The sequence below is a fragment of the Aotus nancymaae genome, unplaced genomic scaffold (genome assembly GCF_030222135.1).
Source record: "Aotus nancymaae isolate 86718 unplaced genomic scaffold, 86718_ANA_hifiasm-v0.15.2.pri h1tg000025l, whole genome shotgun sequence".
In the NCBI taxonomy this organism is placed as follows: domain Eukaryota; kingdom Metazoa; phylum Chordata; class Mammalia; order Primates; family Aotidae; genus Aotus; species Aotus nancymaae.
Window position 1 is genome coordinate 34,042,802 of NW_026988438.1, and position 25,339 is coordinate 34,068,140.

A 25,339-nucleotide genomic window follows, 5' to 3' on the forward strand; every position below is an offset into this window, starting at 1 on the left:
TAATAAGGTTCTCTGTCATCTGTGAACCCACTGCTGGGAGCAGTGGTAGGTATGTAAGGAGGTACTTAATATTAACTGCAGTTATTTTCCTTTCTCTGTATGAATTTTGGAAATCAACTAAAATGTGTCTATCATCTCAGCCCTATCAGAATACTTATGTTCTTTAAAAGACAGTTACAACAAACCAGATTTTAAAATCTCACTTTAACGAGACAGTACCCCCCAGTGGTCATATGAAACTAATTTTTATCTCCCAACTGGGTGGAAACACATATTTTTGTGGAAATACATATTTCTAGTTATTTAAAACTCTTAAGCTAAAAAGATCTAGGATATGTTCATCAATGCCTTACGGGTATCATCCAATTTACAAACATAATCCAGTGAGGGTGGGCATTCTTATTTCTATTGTGAGGGCAATCGGACAAAGAAAAAGAGTCTAATTGCATAAAGGAATATAAAACTATTTATTAACCACTGTTCACCAGTATTTACAATAAAGTAAACAATATACAGTTGGATAACATTCTGATTACTACAAAGTTGTTTTCCTGGCTTTTGTTGAACCAGTAAAGCAAGTAACTGAAAGACTGAGCCTACATGTAAAGGAATGAGTTGGAGTAAAGAAAAAACATGCAGGTCAATAGGTTAGATTACAAAAGGTTGTTCATACATTTATGTCAGCAGGTCATAAACAGCCAACATCTCTCTCTGATTAGGTTTCTATGAACCAAGTCTTAGATGTTCCATGAATCATGACCTTTTAGTCAATGTAGCAACAGGGATTTCAACAGTTTGTTAAGGAATGGCCTGCTAGCAGGTTTTTAAATGTTCATTTAACTTAGTTTTGTTTAGCTAATTAAAACACACTAGCACTTGTCTAGTTTCCTCATATGGATGGGGAAACCTCCTGTAATGGTAGTGATAAATGTTCCTTTTAGGAATTTTGCCAACAAAAAACTGCATTTATAGATATAGATGCTTTAAAATTATCCAATTTAAATTGTCCTATCAATTATAATCACTTATTTCTTCACATACTTGAAATGTATGGCTTCAGGAAAAATTTCAATTTAACTTGAAGTGATTAGCTCTTATTTTGCTCAGAATAATAGCATCTCAGAAACATGGGTTTACTTGTGACTGTTTGGTGAATCTTTAAAAACAAAAACAAAAAAATTTACATATGCATTTTATGTATACACATACAAAAAAAACACATAAAAAACCCAGAATGGTCCTTAGGCTTATGAGAACACAAGTTTTGACTGAGTAATGACTATGGACGTTTTCCCTAACATTTAGAAAAGCTGTTCTTTAATGCAGAGGAAATAATATACCATGGTATCAAATGTTCTTTTCTGATCAAGGAAGCAACTACAGAAAGCTTTTATTGATTTGTTCAAAGTAACCAGTGCTATGGATGCAAAAAACCCCCCAACAACTCTTCCAACACTACTTTCAAAACGAACATATCAAACTTGATTTTCATTGGATGTAGTTATTTCGTCACACTAATAAACCAAAAACAAGACCCAAATTTTATATATATATATAAATATATATAAAAAAAGTGAACAATTATTGAGCTTCATCTTCTGGACAAGAATGCCAAGTTAGTCTTTCTTCATAAAAAGCAATCACAATTTGTGGACACTTCATATTTGCCTCTTTCGCCAGCACCAAGTCTGCCTCATCTGAATCTTTCCTGTTTTAAGAAAAAGAAAAACTCAGTCAGGAGTCTAAATTGTTCATGTCAATTGACAACCATTGATTTAAGAAATAGGGGCCGGGTGTGGTGGCTCACGCCTGTAATCCCAGCACTTTGGGAGGCCGAGGCAGGTGGATCACGAGGTCAAGAGATCGAGACCATCCTGGTCAACATGGTGAAACCCCGTCTCTACTAAAAATACAAAAAATTAGCTGGGCATGGTGGCACGTGCCTATAATTCCAGCTACTCAGGAGGCTGAGGCAGGAGAATTGCCTGAACCCAGGAGGCGGAGGTTGCGGTGAGCCGAGATCGCGCCATTGCACCCCAGCCTGGTTAACAAGAGTGAAACTCTGTCTCAAAAAAAAAAAAAAAAAAAAAAAAAAAGAAATAGTCCAAACAGCTCTCTGTGGCTTCATGACCTGCAGGTATTGGAAGATTCACAGCTAAGGTGCCGGGACTTCCTGAAAGCCTAGAAATGGTATTGCTGTCTCTAAGCCAGACCTGGTCACCTGTCTGGAGTGAGAAAAAGAGCCATGGAATATGAAGAGACATGAGATGGTGGATAAACCCCCAGGAATTGGGAGCTTCTTTTTCTGTTCTTGTTTTGGATACATTTGAAGATAAAAAGTTGTCAGGCCTCCATGTGCAAGCCTAGACTCAGAAAGTCTGAATTCCTGCTGCCTCAGCTGATCGCTCCCCTAACCTCCACCTGCATTCACCATTATCCCTGATCACCCAAGGGAGCTTCCCACGAACATTAAGCTTCTCACCCCACCCTGCCATCTTAACTGTTCTTGCTCTGTGAATATCCCACCACTCCACCCTACCACCTTGACTACTCTTATGCCTTACCCCACCTGCCTTTGTAACTCAACTTATGGTAATGTATACTCCTTGCCCCTACCCTCACCACTGTAACTGATTTTACTCTGTAATACCCCTGGCTCTCCTTCTCAAAATTGCCCCAACCTATACAACCAATTCCCACTCTTCTCCCTTTGTCTGTCCTTTCTCAAATTCAGCCCGCTTGCACCCAAGCACGAAATAAAACAGCCTTGTTGCGTGCGCGCGCGCGCACACACACACACACACACACACACAGAGGAAGAAAAGGAAGAAAAAAAAGAAAGAAAGAAAAAAGAAGTAGTCTAAACAAAAGGTATTTAAGTGCTCCAGGAGGGTTATACATTACTTGTTGCTATGTTCTAATAAACTTTGTTTTCCATAACAGGCCAGTTTGCTGACCCTTGCTTTAAAACACTACTAGTAAAAGTAACCAGAATCACCCTCTCAGTAGATAACTAATTTTTTATTTTATTTTATTCTTTTATTATTTTTTATTGCATTTTAGGTTTTGGGGTACATGTGAAGAACATGTAAGATTGTTGCATAGGTGCATACGTGGCAGTGTGATTTACTGCCTTCCTCCCCTTCACCTATAGATAACTAATTTTTTTAAGAAAGTCTATTCAAGTCTATTCTTATTTTCAAATATAACAATCACCTGCACACTCACCATTTCATGAGAAACATCAACTCTCCACTGCTGTCTGTGGCACCAATTATTCTTTCAGGATCAAGACCTCTGGCAAATCCTCTTGGTTTGTCAGCCTGTTGAGAAGACATTTTTTCATACAGCAAATTCAGAGTATTAAATTGTTTTCATGGCATATTCTAAATTAAAACGTTCCAACACCAAGACAGAAATGATTAGAGCAGAGCCCATATTTAGTAATTAAAAACATCTGATTTCCATTAATTTTACAAGGAGAAAAACCACCTGAGTTTGATACTCAACATAGAATACTTAAAATTTCCAAAAACATTCAGAATCAAAAGCCAAAAATTACTGCGTTGACACCAAGGGCAGAATTGTGTGAGGATACAGAAAAATTAATCCCTTTATTTCTGGTAATAATAAAGTCTTGAAAGTTAATATATTTCAAATTACTTCCAGGAATTAGTCTTAATTACTGACATATTTTAAAAGTACGAACAAAATACAAACAGTAGGAAATATTAAAAATGTTAAAACTCATACCAATGATTTGTAATCACATTCTAAATGTTCGAACAAATCTAACCCTTGGTCCAAGATAGGTTTGAATAAGGCCCAACACGAATTTGTATACTTTCTTAAAACATTGAAACTTTTTTGGAATTTTTTTTTAAGCTCATCAGCTATCACTGGTGTTAAGTCTATTTTATGTGTGACTCTCGACAATTCTGCTAACGTGGCCCAGGGCCCCAGGGCAATCAAAAGATGACCATCCTTAATAAGTACTTTCTAATGTGGCTCTCAAAATGTGGTCTACAGATTAACTGGGGATTCCAGAGACCTTTTTGGAAGGGGGTTGTCTAAGGTCCCCTTTTTCCATCTATCTGTGACTTTGGATTGTCTTCATATACCTCCACCAAAATGATACACCATAGCAATCAAATGTGTTTAAAATTGCCTTTTGTTAAGGCACATGTTGAAGACATTTGTAAAAATGTAAAATGCTATTATCAACTTTTTGTTTTAGTAAAGTCATTTTTCATAAAGTGATTAAAAGCAATAGGTTTTTATTATTGCTCCCAACCTCACATGATCTGTACGCCTTGGCCTTCCAAAGTGCTGGGATTTCAGGTGTGAGCTACCACGCCCCGCCCCATCAGAGTTTTATATCAATGTGACAGGCTCTGGAATCACACTGCCTGGGTGAGAATGACGGGCCTACCCTGCTCACGAGCTGTGTGGCTTTGGGCAAGTTAATTAACCTCTTTGTGGTGAGGTTAATAAAATACAATTTTAGTATCTACTGCATAGGTATTTCATATCACATGAAATGTAAAGGATTTGGAACACAGTATGGCAAATGGTAACAGCTCAAAAAGTATTGTTAAAGTTGTACTTAATTATCTAATAATTTTTTGAAACAAGGTCTTGCTCTGTTGCCCAGGCCAAAGTGCACTGGCATGATCACAGCTCACTGCACCTTGATCTCCCAGGCTCAAGCAATACTTCTGCCACAGCCTTCCAAGTAGCTGACTACTAGGCATCCACCACGTCTGATTGATGTATTTTTTTCTTTGTAGAGATGGGGTCTTACTATGTTGTCCAAACTGGCCTCCAACTCCTGGGCTCAAGCGATGTTCCTGCTTTGGTTTCCCAAGGTGCTGGGATTACAGGTGCGAGCCACTGTGCCTGGCCAAAACTGTGCTTCTGTTGAGCATGTGATTTACTTTCAGAACCAAATATGTAGTCAATCTCGTTTCTTCATCCATAAAATAGTGACTATACCTATGACCTTATATGAGTTGTCATGAAGGTTGGACTTCTTGGCTTCTAGTTCAAATGATCAAGTTTCAAATCCCAAGTCCTTACCAATTAATATGTATTGTCTGTTTAGTGCCAGAGCCTAGAATCTAATTCAGCACCACGATGTCTCCCCAAATGGCCATACTAGGTCAGTAGGCAAGACAAGTATGATCTAGTTTTACAGTAGAGGGTGGAAGTAAGAAGTTACCTGACTTCCTGAAGCCACAAAGATATAAGTGAAGCAAAGATTGGACCAAAGCATACGTATACTGAAGGAACTAAATCTCCCAATTCATGCCAAGAACATGTGTAACAGTTTTTATTATCGAAGATTATATACTTCAAAATCAGTGTATTGTTTGGCAATACAAAGATGACATGCAAGTACTTTCTGATAGTCAATGCCATTAATGAATTATAATCAGAAAGGTCTATTTGCATTGTTCTTACTGTAATGCAAAGGCTTTCAATAATCCAATCTTAGTATTGTTTGTACTAAAGATTGCTAGCCTTGGATCACGGGTAATTGGTTGGATCAGTGATCAACTCCATGAAACTAAGAAAAATTGCCTAAGTAAGTGGCATAAGTACTTACTGCACATTTACACAATGTAGACTAAACCACACCTATCCTTATTGTCCTAAGTATTAAAATATTTAAAGTACGATTAAGAGGACTTTCAGAAAAGTATTTGAGGTTTTTTTTTTTTGAGACAGAGTCTCACTCTGTCACCCAGGCTGGAGTGCAGTGGCACGATCTCAGCTCCCTGCAACCTCCACCTGCCGGGTTCAAGCGATTCTCCTGCCTCAGCCTCCTGAGTAGCTGGGATTACAGGCATGTGCCACCACGCCTGGCTCATTTTTCTGTTTTTAGTAGAGATGAAGTTTCACCATGTTGGTCAGGTTGGTCTTGAACTCCTGACCTTGTGATCCACCCGCCTTGGCCTTCCAAAGTGTTGGGATTACAGGCTTGAGCCACTGTGCCCAGCCTGAATTTTTAAAAATCAAACCATCAGACGGGCACAGTGGCTCATGCCTATAATCCCAGCACTTTCCGAGGCTGGTGGATCACCTGAGGTCAGGAGTTTGCACCGGAGGGGGAGGTTGCAGTGAGCCAAGATTGCGCCACTGCACTCCAGCCTGGGCAACAGAGTGAGACTCTATCTCAAACTCAATCAATCAAGCCATCAACCTTTTACAAAAGGATAGGCTGCTGGGCAATATTGTATACTTACAGCATCTCTTTTCTTCTTTGATTTACTGTCATCAGATTCACTGTCAGATAAAGATTTTCTTTTTGTACCATCTTTTTCTTTGCCAGCTTTTTGAGAATTAAGAAATGCTTCAATTAACTCTGGACAATCTAAATTTTCTTCAGGTTCCCAAGTATTGTCAGCACTGTTTAAAAAAAAAAAAAGTAGATTCGATTAAACATGATTCAACACCATTATCCAGATCCATTTTAATAGACACCTGGGGAAATAAAAAGTCCTCTGTACTGCAGATACTAATCATTTCCTCCTTCCCTACATTTTATTTCTCCCCACCCTGGAGACAGGGTCTTGCTTTGTTGCCCAGACTGGAGTGCAGTGATGGGATCAGCTCACTGAAGATTTCAACTCCTGGGTCAAACGATCCTCTGCCTCAGCTCCCTCTCCCCACTCACCCAGTAGCTGGGACTACAAGCATGCACCACCATACCCAGCTAACTTAAAACACTTAAAAAAAGAAAAATAGAGAAGGGGTCTCTCGCTTTGTTGGCTAGGCTGGTCTTGAATTCCTGGTCTCATGTAATCCTCCAGCCCTGGACTCCCAAAGTGCCAGAATAACAGGTGTTAGCCCCTGCACCCAGACCCAACAGTCTTTTGAGAGAAATCTGCTACTTTACCTCCAAGTTAAGTAAACCTCACTGTAACAGAATAATTGAAATGGCTGACCAAATGCAAATTCCCAATTCCCACCCTAAATCAGTATGTCATATCATGTCTAGGGTTGGGACTTCCAATGCCATGTTTTAAGACATAATGATTCTGAAGCATTAGACATTTTCAATTTTTGCTGGGTGTTCAAATTGGGAAATGGTATAGACTGGGCTGGTTAAACTAAGAGCTAAATCCAGTCTTTTGTATGGTTTGCAAACTAAAAATATTTTTACATTTTTAAATGGTTGGAAAAATATTTCAAACAAAATTACAGTAATTTGAATTGTAGGGCCCACAAATGAAATATCATTGGAACACATCCACGCTCATCCATTTAGACGAGCAGAGATGTAGAGACAAGAGACCTGTGGCCCACAAAGCAGAAAATAATTATTATATGACACTTTAGGGGGAAAGGTTGCTGACCCCTGATACAACATAAGGCTGAGATGACGATTTCTATGGATTTTTTAGAACTGCTGTAAAAAAGAAAATGAGTATCAATTAATAGATGTGAAAGTAAGATCGCCCTACACCAGCAACAGGCTTGCAAACTTCGTGCTCTGGTCCAAAAAAACCTTTACAGAACTAGGTGTGATGAAGTTAGTAATTTTAGGGATGCTGAGGTGGCCAGATCATGAGGTCAGGGGATTGAGACCAGCCTAATCAGCATGGTGAAACCTCGTCTCTACTAAAAAAAAAAAAAAATACAAAAATTAGCTGGGCATAGGGGTGGGCTGGGCGCCTGTAATCGAAGCTACTCTGGAGGCTGAGGCAGTAGAATTGCTTCAAACTGGGAGGCAGAGGTTGCAGTGCGCTGAGATGGTGCCACTGCACTCCAGCCTGGGCAACAGAGTGAGACTCCTGTCTCATTAAAAAAAAAAAACAAACAAAAAAAGAAAACAGTCTTCTACATTACCTATTACATTGCACATGGCATGTGCAGTATAATCATGCTAGTGGCCTGAAGTTTTGGGAGAAGAAAGAGGGAAGAACCCATCCATTTCCAAATGTTTTGATGGGTAAAAATAATTTTTCATGTTTCGTGGGCTTAAAAAAGTATGGACTTATGATACATACTAAATTTCAACTAAGAATACTGGAGGATAAAACAGGCAAACCGAAATCTCCCATTCAACTCATAATTCCCAAACTGCCATGCATTAAATGTGAAGAGCAGGGGAAGCAGGAGATAACAGACATGCGAAGCCCAATCATTTGACTATCATATGCTCCATCTCTAGCATGCTCAGGAAATTGATCTCCACCTATCTATTTTTAATTGTCACTGCCTATGGAGCTTTGTGGTGTAAGGGGGAAGATACCAAGCAGATAAGCACAACATACACAACTCTTAAAAGTATGTAATTTTGGCATGTTCAAGTTATTCACATTTTGTGAATGACTAACATTATCAAGAATAATGAGAGCAATTCATAACAAAGAACACAAGGAACCAGAGAGCTTAAAAAGTGCCCAGGCTTGACTGGCGCCATGGTGACGCCTGTAGTCCCCTACTTGGGAGGGGAGGATTGCTTGAGCCCAGGAGTTCTGGGCTGTAGTATACTAGGCTGATCAGGGGTCCACACTAAGTTTGGCATCAATATGGTGACCTCTTGGAAGTGGGTGACCACCAGGTTGCCTAAAGAGGGTTGAACTGGCCCAGGTAGGAAACGGAACAGGTCAAAACTCCTGTGATGATCAGGAGTGGGAATGTGCCTGTGAATAGCCACTACACTCCAGCCTGGACAATATAGTGAGACCCCGTCACTTTAAATTAAAAAAAAAGCCCAGGCTCTACTTCTTGCTATTAGGATATAATAAACCTAGTATAAACCCTAGATTATGAGCACTCCTGTATGAGACCCACTAGCGACCCACTAGCCTATATTATATAGCTTCAATGTTTTTTAGTACCCTCTGTGCGGAGGAAAATAATGCAAATTATTCTAATTAGTATAATACCTAACCAAATTAAAATATATTACATAGCAAACTACACTCTGTAATTTTACAAATTTGACTCCCCAGGGTAATAAACTAGTCTCTAGTCTGCTCGGCTTCAACTGTACAATGAAATCTTGGTTCTTTTTAAAATAAGATACTTAAATTAAAGGGGTCTTTACAGTTAAAGATGTCTATGGGAAAGCAGGTAAAAGTCAGGTTAAAAACAGATTCTAAAACCACTCAGCTGCAGTTAAACATAGAATAAAGAACACTAAGGTTTCTTACTCTAAGATATCTAAATTAAAGGAGTCTTTACATTTAAAGATGTCTATGGGAAAGCAGGTAAAAGCCAGGTTAAAAACAGATTTTAAAACCACTCAGCTGCAGTTAAACATACAATAAAGAAGCACTAAGGTTTCTTACTCTGTAAATCCCTTCCACTTCAGGAAATATTCCACTTTCCCATTTACTACACGTCGATCTAGTACTTTTTCCACCACAAATTCTTCAGGCTCTGCCTCTTCAACTTTTTTACTCTTTCCATTCTGTTTCTTTCCCATTTTTTGCTAAAATAAAACAAAAGAGAAATTAAGAAACATTCTTCTTCAATTTTAAGCATATTTTCAAGGCTAAACTGCTTGTATTATTACATTCGACAGAAACTTTTACTTCTATATCCCAGGGCAGACACCTTCTGGAAAGATTAAAAGTCAACAGACAATAACACAATCAAAAACACTATCTGGAAAACAGTTATCTTTTCCCAGTCTTATCTCTAGGTAGTCTCATAAGACCAAGTTTACCAGAGTTTTCACTCATTTTAACAACACAGCAACAACTGTGTAGGAAGTACTTAAAGGGTGATACAGATAAGAAAGCAGTAGTGACAGGTCTTCGGTGAACCCATGACAGACCTTACAGACACCCCCAGACGGTAAGAGCCTCCTTCTCAATTCAAATATTAATGTCAAAAGCTCCAATGATACAGAGAAAAGGTAACAGCAGAATGAAAATACGGTTCAAAATCCTGATACCAACTATGGAGAGTCAACTATGGAGACCACAAGGGGGTTAAAGGACAAGATTATTTTTCCATAATCTCTGTAGCTATTTCTTACCACTTAGAACAAACCTATAAAGCTGTCGCTTCAAGAGGCCAAAATGGCAGATTCATTTTAATTTCCTAATGTGAAAAAAATCATTCTTTCCTGGTTTCTTAAGAGAAAATCTTAACTGGTAGCCAACCAAATTCACTTTAAACAGGCATTTGGGGCTTTTTTTTTTTTTGGTGTAACACTCTTTAGGAGAAGTAGGAGATCAACTTCAACCAGTTCTTTCCAGTAACTCAAGACATGTTATGAGAGGATTCAAAATGGAGAAAATTTCAAAAACCTGAAATGGTTAATCAGAAGATACTATGGGCTGAGAAGGAATCTATCTTAAAATTTCACCTTAAAAGAAATGATATTAAAAAAAGATAAACCTCCACTGCCCAGTCACTAAAGCCATCCCACAACTAAAGCACCGAAGCACAAAAAAAGCTCAACACCTCAAGTCTACAAAAGGACCTTTTAAGCTATGCAGGCATATGGAGTGTGCAGGCACATATGTAAGAAAGGCCTCAAGACTGCAAAAGGACATTTCAAGCTATGCAAGCATATAGGTACACACACACACACAGACACACACAAATTAAAAATCCCCTAGAATACAAAAAAGTGCAGCAAACACTTGACTTTTTTGAATGCCATTTCCAAGTCAGGTCTTACGATTCTCATTAGTAAAGATACTTGAGTACTGGGCCCAAATAGCTTTCTACCTCTTTACAGTAAAAGAAGGTAGGAATAATAGTGGGAGGAGTAAAGACAAACTGCAATAGAGAGAAGTGTGTTAGATACCTATACTAGATGAAAAACAAAACAGCTACTGCCACAAAGGGAGAAGGCTAACAAAATGAGGAGGAAGTCAAAATTACAGAAAACAAAAAGGATACACACTAAGTTAAAAAGGCAGACAAAATGCCATACAGTACTTACTACTGTGGCATTCACAAGCTAGTTTCAAATGCTCACCATTTTTTCTTAACCCAGAAGTTTTTTCCCAAGGTGAATTTGAGTCACAATAGATTTCCTATTATTTAAGTGAAATTAACTCAGTATTTCCCATTTAAATTACAGCACACACATCTCACAACACTAATGAAATTTTAAAATGAAAAGTCAGCTAAAAACTTTTAAAGTGGTCAACTTGTGACCCTTCACAAAATATTTAAATAACAGATTCCAAAGGCTATCAACTGTGTGCAAAAACAACTCAATTTTAATGGGAACATCTATTTGTTTGCTTTCTCTATTTATATTCAGCCTTAAAGCCTCATAGACAGCTAATTCCTTTCCCATCTAATACCTGAAGGAGGATACAAGTAACTTAAGGCAATTACCTACACTTTGGTTTACCGATTATGGAATCTGAAGGTCAACTCAATCCCGAGGAGCCATTGATGTTTCTCATCTTTACGTACAATACATGAGAATCATTTGCACCACAGACTCACCAGACAGGTTTTACATTACTTACCTCAGTCTGTTTTCCAGGGTCTCTGACTTAATGTACAATCTAATGATGGCACATATTAAAAATCACCAACGTGCCCGTTTTAGTGTGAAACCCAGAGAGAGCATATACAGACCAAAAACAAATGCTTTGCTTTACTTAGGAGACATTAACACTCACCTTTACACGCTTATGATTATTAATGCAATGTTAGAATTAAATGTTGTGAGAACTAGAACTATGAATTTCGTGATTTTTATGTGACTATTCCAGCGTTTTAAAAAACTTGAAACTTGACATGGCTGAATATACGGATGTCTTAAACTGCTGGAGAGAAAAATATTGGTCAAAAGATACAGAAGATCTAGTTTTTTCTCCCTCCTGGGTCATATTTACGATTTTGATCATTTTGTGTTCAAACAACAGAACACTGCAATAAATTAAATTTATGATTCTTCTATAAGTTAGAGTAAGTTAAAACAAGATAAAGTGACCAAAGGAATTTGAAAGATTTATTGACATTTGCTCCAATCTAGGTGCACAGCGTACCTGGTTCTTCTAAATTGGGCTTTAATGAAAATACTTCTCTACAATTCAGTGGATTTAAGGATTATGTCAACCAAAAAGGGCTTTATCATTTTATGCAACATTTTTGCTCGTTGCAAAAATTTGTGTATTTCTATTTGAACATAGAAATCGTCAGCAAAATCCACATTGCACTGTCCTTCAAAGATTAGCCTTTTTTAAACTTGGTAAGACACTATTAAACCAATCAGTAGCTCCGTGTAATGATTTCATTTTGCTCCTACTTTTCCCCAATAATTATGCTGGGAGAGCTGGGAAATATGTGGATGTAAATTTCTCAATGACAGAGATGCAAAGTTACACTTTTTTTGGGGAAAAAAACTTTAGTTAAATCCTTACATATTTTAGGTTTTCATTAACTTACCAATGTAGTTTTATTGGAGGCCATTTTTTATTGCAGACTTGAAGAGCTATTACTAGAAAAATGCATGACAGTTAAAAGATGTTTGCACGACACAAAAAAGAGTAGCTAAATACAAGTTCTGTTTGGATTCCAACCCCCAAGTAGGGAGCGCACATTTCAAACGTAGATACCAATTCTAGAGTAGATTTGCGCTCCTACTTAAACTGCTTATGCTGCACATGCCTAAGTATGTCTTCTAACCAAGTGAGCCTAGAAAGACTTTACTGGGGATCTTTGTACCTAAGACAGCTTTACATGGCTTAAAATAGCGGACAAGTGTCTTTTCCACCCGAAGTCCCATTTATAATAAAGTCCATGTCCCATTTTTAAAGGACAACCCTTTCGGTTTAAAACCAGGCACAATTAACAACAACTCACAACGGTAAACCACCGTGAATCTTCTCTCTGCTCTGCAATCCTAACTTGGTTTCTGCTCAGAAACCCTCCCTCTTTCCAATCGGTAAATAACTAAAATAAAAAAACTTAAGATGCTGCAGTCCCCGTTTCGTGACACTTTAAAGAAGCAATCACCTCTTCTATACACCCGCGCCCCCGCCCCCCGCGTCCCGAGGCCTAAGCGCGGGCGCCCGCCCCCACCCGGGAGCGCGGGCCTCGTGGTCAGCTCATCCGCGGGGAGAAACAAAGGCCGCGTCGCTGGGGCTCAAGGGCACTGCGCCACAGCGCCCGCGCAACCCTCGCGGCGGTCACGTAACGGGGCGGCCGCCGCACTCTCGGGACAGCGGGCCGCGCGCCGCCCTCCAGGAGGCCCAAGTCTCGGCCCAGCCCCGCGTGGCTTCCAGGGGAGGGGGCCCCTCCGCCAGAACGCCGGTGGGGGAGGGGAGGATTAATGCGCTTTGTCTCGAAATAGAGTGACCGTCGCCACAACTCTCTACCCCCTCGAGGGCAGAGCACTCCCCGCAATTAACTGCAGGCGCCGGCTCGCGCCACGCCAGCCGCGAGGCCACCGCCCGACCCTCCCCTCCTTCCCGCAGCTCCAGGTGCGGGGTCCGGCGGGGAAGGAAAAGGAGGGGAGCAAGGAACCTGGACCCCGGAACGTGTGTGGTATCTAAAACACCACCACCGAACGAGAGCTAGAGAAAAGGAAAACCACCGACTTCACCGCCTCCGAGCTGCTCCGGGTCGCGGGTCGCGGATCTGCGGCGTCTTCGGCCCTGCGTGCCTGCAGCTCCAGCCACATCCAAGGGGGGAGGGAGCCGGGACCTGCGCGCGGGGCTGTCGGGGGGAGGGGTAGCACCGCCCACGCCGGGCGGCCACGAAAGGCGGGGCGGCGGGCGCGCGCCCGCCCGGCGGCGGGGAGGGGCCTCGCGCCGCGCCCGCTGGGAACTGGGGCCCAAGTGGGGGAGGGCGGCTGCAACGACCGCGGCATTTACCGTTTGCAGCGTGGCTCCTGGTGGTCCCCCGAGGGGAGGGAGAGGGAAGGAGGGGCGAGGACAGTGACCGGAGTCTCTCGGCGGTGGCTTTTCTGCCTCGCAACCTCTGCGGCTGGCGCCAAAACCGGACTCCGCCTACTTCCTCGCCCCTGGGGTGTGGAATCCTCCAGACGCTGGGGGAGGGGGAGTTGGGAACCTAAAAACTAGTGCTCCCTTTGGGACCACTTTTGGCAGAGACTCCTCCTGTACCGCAGGGGTCAGCCCCATAGGCGCGGGCCAGGGTTAGGTCAGTGCTGCGTGAATAGTAATTTGACTATAAGTTGATTCGGGTGTTTCCGGAAGGGGCTGAGTCGGGGCACGGAAAACGAAAAGGGAAAGCTACTGATTTTTATGGCGGGAGAAGGGAGGAGGGTATTAAAGGCGTAGCTGCAGAGACCACCTCCCGGGTTGAGGGGGCTGGACCTCCGGGCTGCGGTTTAAGCTCCTCCCGTCGGCGTTAATTTCAAACTGCGCGACCGTTTCTCACCTGCCCTGCGCCAAGGCGGGGGGGCGGGACCCTATTCTGAGAGGTAATAGCACGCAGGCATCAAGCCTTCCGCAATTCACTGAGCGCATTTACGGAAGTAACGTCGGGCACTGTAGCTAGCCGCGAGGTGGGGAGGAGTACGCATTTGGCGTAAGGCGGGGCACAGAGCCTTCCCGCCATTGGCGGCGGTTAGGGCGTTTACGCAACGGCCTGACGTAGAGGAAGACGCGTTAGTCGGGGGGGAAGGTTCTAGAAAAGCGGCGGCAGCGGCTCTAGCGGCAGTAGCAGCAGCGCCAGGTCTCGTGCGGAGGTGCCCCTAAGCGGTGTTGTTTCTCGAGCAGCGGCAGTTCTCACTACAGCGCCAGGACGAGTCCGGTTCGTGTTCGTCCGCGGAGATCTCTCTCATCTCGCTCGGCTGCGGGAAATCGGGCTGAAGCGACTGAGTCCGCGATGGAGGTAACGGGTTTGAAATCAATGAGTTATTGGAAAGGGCATGGCGAGGCCGTTGGCGCCTCCGTGGGAGAGCGGCAGGAAATTGGACCGCTTCAGTAGCAGTGGGACTCTAGGTTTTCGAACAGCGTCTGGACAGAGGCCTGAGCGTACCAACATCTTCCCCACCCTCAGCCTCCCGGCGCCATTTCCCTTCACTGGGGGTGGGGGATGGGAAACTTTCACATGGCGGACGCAGCCCCGCTGGAGTGAAAGTGGGGCGCGGAGGCGGGAATTCTTAGTCCCTTTTTAAAGCACGCTGCTTTAGGGGCTCCGGCGTTTCCGCGGCTAGCGTTTCGGCGGGCAGCGGGTCCTCGTGAGCGAGGCTGCGGAGCTTCCCCTCCCCCTCTCTCCCGGGAACCGGATTTGGCGGCCGCCATTTTCATGGCTCGCCTTCATTTTGGCGTTTTTCTTTTAACCCACTTAATTTTCCTAGTGTTATTTCTCTATCAAGGCTTAGAGGTGGTTAATTATTTCTCTTTCTTCTTGGGTTGTTTCCATATCGTTTCGAGGTGGATTTGGAGTGTTTTGTGAGCTTGGATCTTTAGAGTCCTGCGCACCTCATTAAAGGCGCTCAGCCTTCCCCTCGATGAAATGGCGCCATTGCGTTCGGAAGCCACACGGAAGAGCGGGGCGGGTGGCGGGGGTGGTGCCGGGTTCGCAGGCCCGATTTCAGAGGAGGTATCACCACTCAGAGAGAGCATCGGGCCGGGTTCAACACCAGCCATAGGAGAAAGAAGCCATTTTATATTTTTCCTGCTCTTTTTTTTTTCTTTGATGGTTTTGTCTGGGTCTTCGGTTACTAATAAGGAAGATGAATCCCAGCGAAGTAGACAGAAATTGGAAGCCCTCGGCCACGAGTGGCAGGGAGAATGGTGGTTTTCGGGGCGGGGGAGGGATATTAACGTCAGAATCCTTTACCGCCCTTAAGGATTCCACTTAAGTTGTAGAGCTTAGTCATTTTGTAAATATTTTTACTGAGAAGTTTAATCTTCACGGGCCAATCCACGGACCTTTATAGAAGATTAAAGATTACGAGGAAAGTGAAAACTGTTTTGTCCTTAGTCGTACTTCGGTTAAAACATGGCTTCAGAGGCTCTTTCCTGTAATGCGTGTGTATTGATGTGCAAAATTGTATTGGGCCTGGGCCATTCTGTATTTGAACTTTGTTACTTGCTTTTCTCATTTATGTTTGCAATCTTGGTTGAACATTACATTGATAAGCATAAGGTCTCAAGCGAAGGGGGTCTACCTGGTTATTTTCTTTGACCCTAAGCACGTTTATAAAATAACATTGTTAATAACCGATAGTGGACGTCGGGTAAGTTTGGAAAAATTGTGAGGTAAGTAATGAGTTTTTGCTTTTTGTTAGTGATTTGTAAGACTTGTTACAAATGTACATTATCCTTAATTTGAGTTTGAGAGATACATATGTACTGACGACAATAAAAGCTAGCTGAAAAAATCAAAATATGTATCTTGGCAAGTAACCATTTCGAAAGACTACTATGTGTCTTATAGGAACTAGTTTGATGCTTTCAGTTAGTTTTTTTTTTTTTTTTTTTTTTTTTTTTTTAATTTTTACCAGTCCTGAAGACAACACTACAAGAAAAAGATCTGAACTGGCTTTTATCACCATTTTTTTTTTTTCTTTTCTTAGCAGTTGGGAACATGTGGATGGCGGGAGAGCTCTGTAGAACTGGGATGAGAGCAGCAATAAATGCCGCTTGCTAGGAACAAAAAATTCTTGACTCAAAATGATACGCGATTCTTAAGTTTGCATTATGCATTCGTAGCAATTGGTCTTGGATATATATGACTTATTCTCGTATGAGGTTTTTAGTAGTTGCCTTTTAAAATAGGTTTACTTAACGTTCTTCCTTAACTGCCCAAAATACAATGCTGTGTAGTATAGCATATTTGTTGGTTTGCAGGTATTAAAATATTTCATCTCTGAGGTTTTTCCTTTTGACTTGGAAAATCGTTTTGTGCCGTGTCTTCCTACATGGCCAATCAAGTTCAGTAAGCGTCACCTTTCAGTATCTTTAAAAAAATGCTTAGAGTTTATGCCAGGTGAATGTATTGATTAATTTTTAAGGTTATTTCTAATGCATATCTTGACTGCTTAAATGTTTTGTAACAGTCATATGGAGAAACCTAGTATTTGTCTTAGTTTTTTTTTTTTGGCTGAGATACTTAGAATCACCACCAGAGGGGGCAGTTAAGGGAAAATAAATGGTACTTTTCAGATACTGAATCGTGAATTTGGTTTATAAGCAAGGATCCAAGAGTTATTTTCTGATGTTTAAAAATAGAAATCTGCGTTTTTAGGTTATAGGGTTGAAAGTTTTGGGTAAAGAATCTTTACTAATCTTTTGATAACCACGGTCTACATTTGTTCATTTCTCCTTAGAAAGTTTTTTTAAATTAATAATTTTAAGATAATTTAATGTTGAGTAAATTTAGATCAAGCATTAATGACTTTGAAACTTGTGTAGATCAGCTGAGGCAATTTTTTGGTGTAACACAACTAATATGCAGTTTAACATATGGTTTAAATTTGATGTAAGTTTTTTTTTTCCCCCCAGAAAACTTTAGAAACTGTTCCTTTGGAGAGGAAAAAGGTACTCTGCCAGCAGGTCACCTCATATTTAAGAATTTAATTTCCTGCATACAAAGAGAAAAATGTAAATAAAAATTGAAATGGTGTTTTCCTTTGCAGAGAGAAAAGGAACAGTTCCGTAAGCTCTTTATTGGTGGCTTAAGCTTTGAAACCACAGAAGAAAGTTTGAGGAACTACTACGAACAATGGGGAAAGCTTACAGATTGTGTGGTACGTAAATTACTGAATTGTGACTAAATACTAGTGGTTTAGCTGTACGTTAAGTGAGTCATGGAGGAAATAATTTTACATCACCATAGTAAAAATATATTACAGTGAATGTTTACTACAATAATGAGATTAAATGCTAAAGTTTCCCCTTTGGTTTGAAAGGTAATGAGGGATCCTGCAAGCAAAAGATCAAGAGGATTTGGTTTTGTAACTTTCTCATCCATGGCTGAGGTTGATGCTGCCATGGCTGCAAGACCTCATTCAATTGATGGGAGAGTCGTTGAGCCAAAACGTGCTGTAGCAAGAGAGGTAAGCAAACCATGACTGTCTTGTGCAATTAACATGAAGAATGCTGCCCTGCTGAACATCAGAAAGTATTTCTGAATTGAGTTTTAACTCAAGAGTTTTCCTCTTGTTAGCTGTGTTGGGTTTCTGGACCATTTTCTTCTTAAGCTAACTTATTTTTTTAAAAGACTAGGTCCCCAAAAGCTATTGTTTTATATCTGATATTTTATTGTAAGATGGATACAAGCCAAGTGTGGAACAAAGGTCAGGTGCTTTGTATCATGTTTGTGTTTTCTCTGGTTGACTTTTACTCCACCACTGTTTTAGGAATCTGGAAAACCAGGGGCTCATGTAACTGTGAAGAAGCTGTTTGTTGGTGGAATTAAGGAAGATACTGAGGAACATCACCTTAGAGATTACTTTGAGGAATATGGAAAAATTGATACCATTGAAATAATTACTGATAGGCAGTCTGGAAAGAAAAGAGGCTTTGGCTTTGTTACTTTTGATGACCATGATCCTGTGGATAAAATCGTGTGTAAGTGTCTATAGCCACAAATGTACTGTTCTTAACCGTGTCTTCAGTTTTGTGTGTTAATATCTATAACTTGATTAAAAGGTAAACTTTTAAAGTTGCTTGATATTACAATGTTGCTGTAATTTAAAAGGAGCCAATTTTTTATTCCAGTGCAGAAATACCATACCATCAATGGTCATAATGCAGAAGTAAGAAAGGCTTTGTCTAGGCAAGAAATGCAGGAAGTTCAAAGTTCTAGGAGTGGAAGAGGAGGTAATTTTAATTCTGTTTTTTCTTGCTTTTTGTTCATATAAGTGCTTGCTTTAACTGGGGCATTTATTGTAGGCAACTTTGGCTTTGGGGATTCTCGTGGCGGCGGAGGAAATTTTGGACCAGGACCAGGAAGTAACTTTAGAGGAGGATCTGGTAAGTTCAAATTACAAGTGTTTGAAGGATGACTCTGCTTTTATTTTAAATATGATTAGGTTTTCATTAGAAACAGGAAATCCAACTTAAATCCAAATTTTCCATAAGACCCTTCAAATAGATTATACCCTGGCAAGCCCCTGTGACTTGGCTAGAAAAGAAGGTAATAGGGTCATATTAATAACAATTGTATTTATCTGGATTAATGTAAAATGTCCTCAGAAAAGCTTTGGCCCCATCAAGTGTTGTTCTTATGAGTGGGATGGAATCTCTAAAATTGAGACTTGTTCAGTTAAGAGTCCAAAAGTTAGATGATAATGAGATTATATGATTTCATGTTTTGTGAATAGAGTGGTAACACTAGTGTGTGCTTTTCTGAGGTTCCTGTGCTTAGGAGTTAAGAGAACTGGAAAAAATGAGTATTAGAAATTCAGTAATGCTGAATAGCTTATTGTAAATATAATGTTTTTTGACTCCTAACAGATGGATATGGCAGTGGACGTGGATTTGGAGATGGCTACAATGGGTATGGAGGAGGACCCGGAGGTCAGTTTCCTTTACGTTTTGGTTTATGTGATTAATACTTCAGCATGTTGTACATTTAGTTCATTTTATACTTTTGAGTTTTTAGATATTTTCTGTTACCCTTTATAAACAGCTTGGGGGATAGTGGTCCAGTTATTTCTTTTCCTTTATAAATAGTTTGCTATCTTAGCAGTTACTAAGGAATAGAGTGCCCTCCCCTTTTTTTTTTAAGAAGGAGTCTCCAGGCTGGAGTTCAGTGGCGTGCTTGGCTCACTGAGTCCTCCGCCTCCCAGTTAAAGCAATTCTCCTGCCTCAGCCTGCCGAGTAGCTGGGACTACAGGTGTGCACCACCATGCCTGGCTAATTTTTTGTGTTTTTAGTAGAGATGGGGTTTCACCATGTTGGCCAGGATGGTCTTGATCTCTTGACCTCGTGATCTGCCCGCCTTGGCCTCTCAAAGGGCTGGGATTACAGGCGTTAGCCACTGCGCCTGGCCTTTAGAGTGCCATTTTAAATAAAAAAAGATGCCATTTTTCAAGTGGAATAATAGGATTTAGATATATATTTGTACTATGTTTCTCTAGAAAAGTACAGGATACTGGATTTAACTGAGAGCAAAACATAAGGGGGAGAATACATGTAGGAGAAAAATACAAAATATGTCTTAACACATAGATGACAAGCATCCCAGGATAGTTTTCTGAGGAAATTTTCTAAAGTATTTAGTGTGCTCCTGGCTGCAGATAAGATTGTGAACTACTGTTAAACATAAGGGAAGTAATATGTTAAAATTGATCAGTTTTACTGGCGTACAGAAAAGGGTGATACACACTGACAGATTTAGTAATAAGGGACTTCTATAACTATGAACTGGTAATAAACTTGATTTCTGGTGTTGCCACTCATTAGGCATGACTAAGTTAGTACTGTATCTCACTGTTCCTGCCTTTTATAATGAATATTTTAGAGAAAGTTGAATTCTTGTACTTAACTACAAGTAATTTGAGACTCAGCCCCCAAGTTTTTAAGTTTTGCATTACGTGAAAGTAAATTTTTCTTTCCCCACTTCTATTTAGGATACAGTAAAGAACATATTTAGTGGAGTGTTGGGTCTTTTTTCTTTTCTCCCTTTGAGATGGTGTCTGGCCTTGTTCCTCAGACGGAATGCAGTGTTGTGATCTTGGCTCACTGCAGCCTTGGCCTCCTGGCCTCAAGCCATCCTCTCACCTCAGCCTCCTGCGTAGCTGAACTACAAGGTTGTGCCACCAGTATGGTTAATTTTGTTTTTTTTTTTTTGGTTTGGGGGGGGTGTTGCTATGTTGCCCTGACTGGCCCCAAGGGCTCTTGACTGGACTCGTGGGCTGAATCAGTCCGCCTGCCTCGGTGTCCCAAATTGCTGGGATTACAGGCAGGTACAGCCAGCTGAGAACATTGTTTTAAGAAAGATTGGTAATTAGTAGGTAAACATAATAGAAACTTTGATCTTTTGGGCCAGTAAGAGGAGGTGCTCTTTTACTTTACCCCAAGCCCACACTACTAGTCTAGCCTCGCGATCGTTAGCCAAAATATACATGGAGTATTTCAAGATACTTTGAAAAGGTAACCTTAGGATACTTAGTTTTAAGGGAAAACTGCGGCAATACAGGTATTTTCAGAGTGTAGACATGGTGTTATCCATTTGGCTGGGTAGGCACCCCAGCCACCAAATGTTTACCAAGGGTATGTATTCAGCCCTTCAGGCTATTTTAGAGGGATCTCACTGAACATTTCACATACAAACGTGTATTTTTGGAAAGCTGTAAATGGCTGTGATGAGACAGTTAAGAATGTCATTAAAAATATTAAGTGATTACTTAAAGGCTTATTTTATAATAGGTGGCAATTTTGGAGGTAGCCCTGGTTATGGAGGAGGAAGAGGAGGATATGGTGGTGGAGGACCTGGATATGGCAACCAGGGTGGGGGCTACGGAGGTGGTTATGACAACTATGGAGGAGGTAATAAATTCACAGGCAATTATTTGGGAATTTATTATAAGATCCTTTATTTGAGAATTGGGGGTGGAATTAATGGTTTTGTAACACTTGATCTATTATTTCAATATTTGTCACTGGAGGCCCTTAAAAGTTATAGATAGGTGTTTGCTTTTATTTGTTTTTGTGGGAGCTTTGGTCTGAATAGTCAGTATGTATCATTGGTTTAATGTTTGTATTGTTCTGAGGTCCATTATGCTAGTATTCCAATTTTTTTTATAGGAAATTATGGAAGTGGAAATTACAATGATTTTGGAAATTATAACCAGCAACCTTCTAACTACGGTCCAATGAAGAGTGGAAACTTTGGTGGTAGCAGGAACATGGGGGGACCATATGGTGGAGGTAATTTATAACTAAAAATTGAGATTGTTCAGGCTTTTGTGATTAAAGGATTAGCCTTTTGTGATTTAAAGGGAAGATACCATACTAAGTAGTTTGTATTTTGGGCGGTGCTCCATACGCGATCTTAATGCATAAGTCTCCAAAAATACTTTAGCAAGCAATTATAACATCAGATTGGGATTAGGGGTGCTGGAGGTGGGGATGTTCAGTAGTTGAAAGAATTTCTGGTAGGGTCTCATAAACAGCCAAGTAAAAATGCAACCAGCATTGCAAGTGGTATAAATTTGGTATGAGGGTCTTTGAAGTTAAATACTTCAACCATGACCATTGCTTAGTTTATTCTTGAGGTTTTTAGCAGGACTATACATTTTCTGTGTTGTGCTTGATGTACTTTAAAAAATCTTACTCAGTCCAAATGAAGTGAGAGGACCAACCCTTTATTGAAAAGAATAGTGTCAGCCACAAAATAAAAACCTGAGTAATTTATCTCCCAAGTAATTCTGCTAACTGGCTGCAGAAGTTAGAATCTGCTTGTTTTAGATATGATAGATATAAAATAGAATCAACTGTAGTAGGCTGATCATGGGAAATCTAAGTTTGTTTTCTCTTTCTGTTCCAACAATTCTAGGAAACTATGGTCCAGGAGGAAGTGGAGGAAGTGGGGGTTATGGTGGGAGGAGCCGATATTGAGCTTCTTCCTCTTTGCCATGGGTAAGTAGCTTTTGAGTTTTACAATTATTATTATCTTGGGAGACCTAGCTGCAGGAGTAAAAGCTTTTTAGGATCATGTTATCTTTCCTTAAAATCTGGTTAGATGGATAATTTCATAACCTATTTTTTTTTTACTCTTTACTTCTGTTGAAACAGGCTTCACTGTATAAATAGGAGAGGATGAGAGCCCAGAGGTAACAGAACAGCTTCAGGTTATCGAAATAACAATGTTAAGGAAACTCTTATCTCAGTCATGCATAAATATGCAGTGATATGGCAGAAGACACCAGAGCAGATGCAGAGAGCCATTTTGTGAATGGATTGGATTATTTAATAACATTACCTTACTGTGGAGGAAGGATTGTAAAAAAAAAAAAAAAATGCCTTTGAGACAGTTTCTTAGCTTTTTAATTGTTGTTTCTTTCTAGTGGTCTTTGTAAGAGTGTAGAAGCATTCCTTCTTTGATAATGTTAAATTTGTAAGTTTCAGGTGACATGTGAAACCTTTTTTAAGATTTTTCTCAAAGTTTTGAAAAGCTATTAGCCAGGATCATGGTGTAATAAGACATAACGTTTTTCCTTTAAAAAAAATTTAAGTGCGTGTGTAGAGTTAAGAAGCTGTTGTACATTTATGATTTAATAAAATAATTCTAAAGGAAATTGTGTAATTATAGACTTTTTATTTTAAATAAGTTAAGGAGTGGGTAGTATAATTAAGGTTCGTTGCAAAGCTGCTGTTATATTTGTGTAAGATAAATGCTGGTCAGATGTAAGTGTGTTGTCTGCAATTCATCAGGATTAAATTATGTAGATAACTTAAGGGATATCTCTGCAAGGAGAAACACCTTTTTAGATCTTTTAGATGCTGCTTCTTCAATGCAAGGAAAGGAAATAACCCCAGCGAGGTACTCTTCAGGGACACAGGTCTAGTACAAGAGAACTTGACGGCTACTAAGTTCAGCCAGTCTTAAAAAACTGTGCTGTTTCTACAAAACTTTAACTACAGTAGTTTATAAGGATGCCAACGAAAGCTGAGGGTGTAGAGCAAAATAGTTCTAAGCTTCAGTTAAACTTCTTTAGGTAAGATCTTATTTACTTTTCCTTTCTTAATTTTCCTCCCTAAAAGATAAACTAATATTCTTCAATGGTCTTTCAGTATAGTGGTTCTTAAATAGTTTAACATAGCTATAAATTGAGTTTAACAATTTATAAACTCAAGAGAATTTTTATAAACCCTGTTTTCCAATCTGTCATTTACTTAAATTATTTTGGTTGTTTTTCCCTTTTTTTCCTCCTTTCCCCCCCCTCCCCCTCCATGTGAAGATTCAGGTGCTTAACATATCATTTTTTTCCCTGCTGGAATTTTAGCATTGATATGAGCCATGGACAAGTATATTCTGCTGCCACAAAGACTGTAAAGTGCTTCATTTCAACAGCTGAGGCAAGCCAAGTGATCATTAATAAAGCTTTTCTTGGTTCCTTCAGTGGTGTTGGTAGTAAAATGGTAGGTAAAAGTTAGGCTGCAAGTTGAATAAATATGAGATTTCCCATCGTTACACCCTTGTGTATTCACATTTCTTGGATCAAACATTTTGAGTGAACTAGGGGTTTTTATTAAAGTAATTTGTTCTATTTATGGTTCTAGCTGTACATGCTTATCAGGATGAGACTGAAAAAAGGTAGCGTCAAAATGGTTGAATCTATTTTCAGATAATAGTTCATACTTGAGTGAAGTGTCTGTCTACGTTATGAAGCCTGTATGTATCCAGTACTAAATAGGTGGGTTAAATGTGGTAATTCTAGTTCAGTGTCTTACCCTGAAGAGGAAGTTGTAGCTTGGCTGTTAAGATTCATTCCTTAGATATCAATTTGATTGCCTGGCTTTATTGCCTTTACAGGAATGTGATATTCAGGGCTTACTCTATCTACTATATGCACCAGTGAGTCTTATTTGATCCTAAGACCACTACTGAAGTTGTTAGGTTCTTTTGGACAAACATGATAAACTTCTTCAGATAATTTTTTTTTCCTTTGGCAGGAAGGTGTCTTGCTGCAGGTAACTAATGAAGAAGTGGTCAACCACAGAGTCTTCAAGAAATAAGAAATTCTGTACCATCTGAAAGTAGTTCTTGTTGGTGCCTTCATTTAAAAAGCACTCTTTAAAAGGGAAATGTTTTCTGATAAACATTTAGTTCAGGTTCTTGATATAAAACAGTTACAAAGTGAGTGTTTGTAAAACAGTAACATCAACTTGGCTAGAGAGATAAATGTATCATGTTTTTAAATTAGGTTTTGTGAGTAGACAGATTAAAATTCTATTTTAAAGTTTATAAAATAAATACTTTTGTATCCAAATATTTGGTGTAATGTTTACACATAAAATGTGTGAATCTTGTTCTATAAGCATTTGGTTGTCTAAAAGATCACCATCCCCTAAATTTTTTAAAGCAGTTTCACAAAGCTATGCATATTTTCTTTTAATATTTACAGATAAATGAGAAGAGCATTGTGGACATTATCGGCTGTCCCCAATAAAATGCTGTTCATTATGCACTGTATATTCAGCGTTTGAGTACTCCTAAAGTTCCTGGCTTTATCTTGTATGTTTAACAGTACTTGGTGTTTGAAAATCATGGATTTTAAATTAACCTGAGCGTTCCAAACTGCCTTTGCAAAGCACTGAGGCTTAAAATATGTAATAGATTGTCAAATGTCAATTAGTTTTATTGTGTTTTACACTGAGTAAATGAGTATCCTTTTTTTTTAAGGCTTTCTAAATAACAGTGTTTATTTGGACATTTACCTGAATTAAGAAAACCAAAACAAATAACAAGGGCC

At 39.9% G+C, this 25,339-nt stretch overlaps 2 protein-coding genes across 8 annotated transcripts; one reads left to right on the forward strand and one right to left on the reverse strand.

The window, feature by feature from the left end:
* Positions 1-448: 448 nt before the first annotated feature.
* On the reverse strand, positions 449-13,626 carry CBX3 (chromobox 3). Of its 2 annotated transcripts, XM_021670148.2 has the most exons (6): positions 13,539-13,626; positions 12,385-12,436; positions 9,306-9,448; positions 6,249-6,411; positions 3,229-3,323; positions 449-1,708 (listed from the first exon to the last, which is right to left on the reverse strand). In XM_021670148.2, the coding sequence occupies exons 2-6, from the start codon at positions 12,406-12,408 to the stop codon at positions 1,582-1,584; spliced, it is 552 nt and encodes a 183-aa protein (XP_021525823.1). In that variant the 5' UTR covers positions 12,409-12,436; positions 13,539-13,626; the 3' UTR covers positions 449-1,581. The 2 variants fall into 2 exon arrangements, with proteins under 2 accessions (XP_021525823.1, XP_021525824.1); XM_021670149.2 differs by lacking the exon at positions 13,539-13,626 and having other exon boundaries at positions 12,385-12,943.
* Positions 13,627-14,558: 932 nt separating this feature from the next.
* On the forward strand, positions 14,559-25,059 carry HNRNPA2B1 (heterogeneous nuclear ribonucleoprotein A2/B1). Of its 6 annotated transcripts, none has more exons than XR_001106695.2 (13): positions 14,559-14,796; positions 17,418-17,453; positions 17,552-17,662; positions 17,825-17,971; positions 18,275-18,485; positions 18,636-18,737; positions 18,810-18,890; positions 19,374-19,436; positions 21,291-21,410; positions 21,669-21,791; positions 22,420-22,502; positions 23,870-24,005; positions 24,540-25,059. XR_001106695.2 is itself a non-coding variant. In XM_064380531.1 (12 exons), the coding sequence occupies exons 1-11, from the start codon at positions 14,791-14,793 to the stop codon at positions 22,479-22,481; spliced, it is 1,062 nt and encodes a 353-aa protein (XP_064236601.1). In that variant the 5' UTR covers positions 14,559-14,790; the 3' UTR covers positions 22,482-22,502; positions 23,870-25,059. The 6 variants fall into 6 exon arrangements, 4 of the variants coding, with proteins under 4 accessions (XP_064236601.1, XP_012303206.1, XP_012303209.1 ...); XR_001106696.2 differs by having other exon boundaries at positions 23,870-23,942; XM_064380531.1 differs by having other exon boundaries at positions 23,870-25,059.
* The last annotated feature ends 280 nt before the right edge of the window (positions 25,060-25,339 follow it).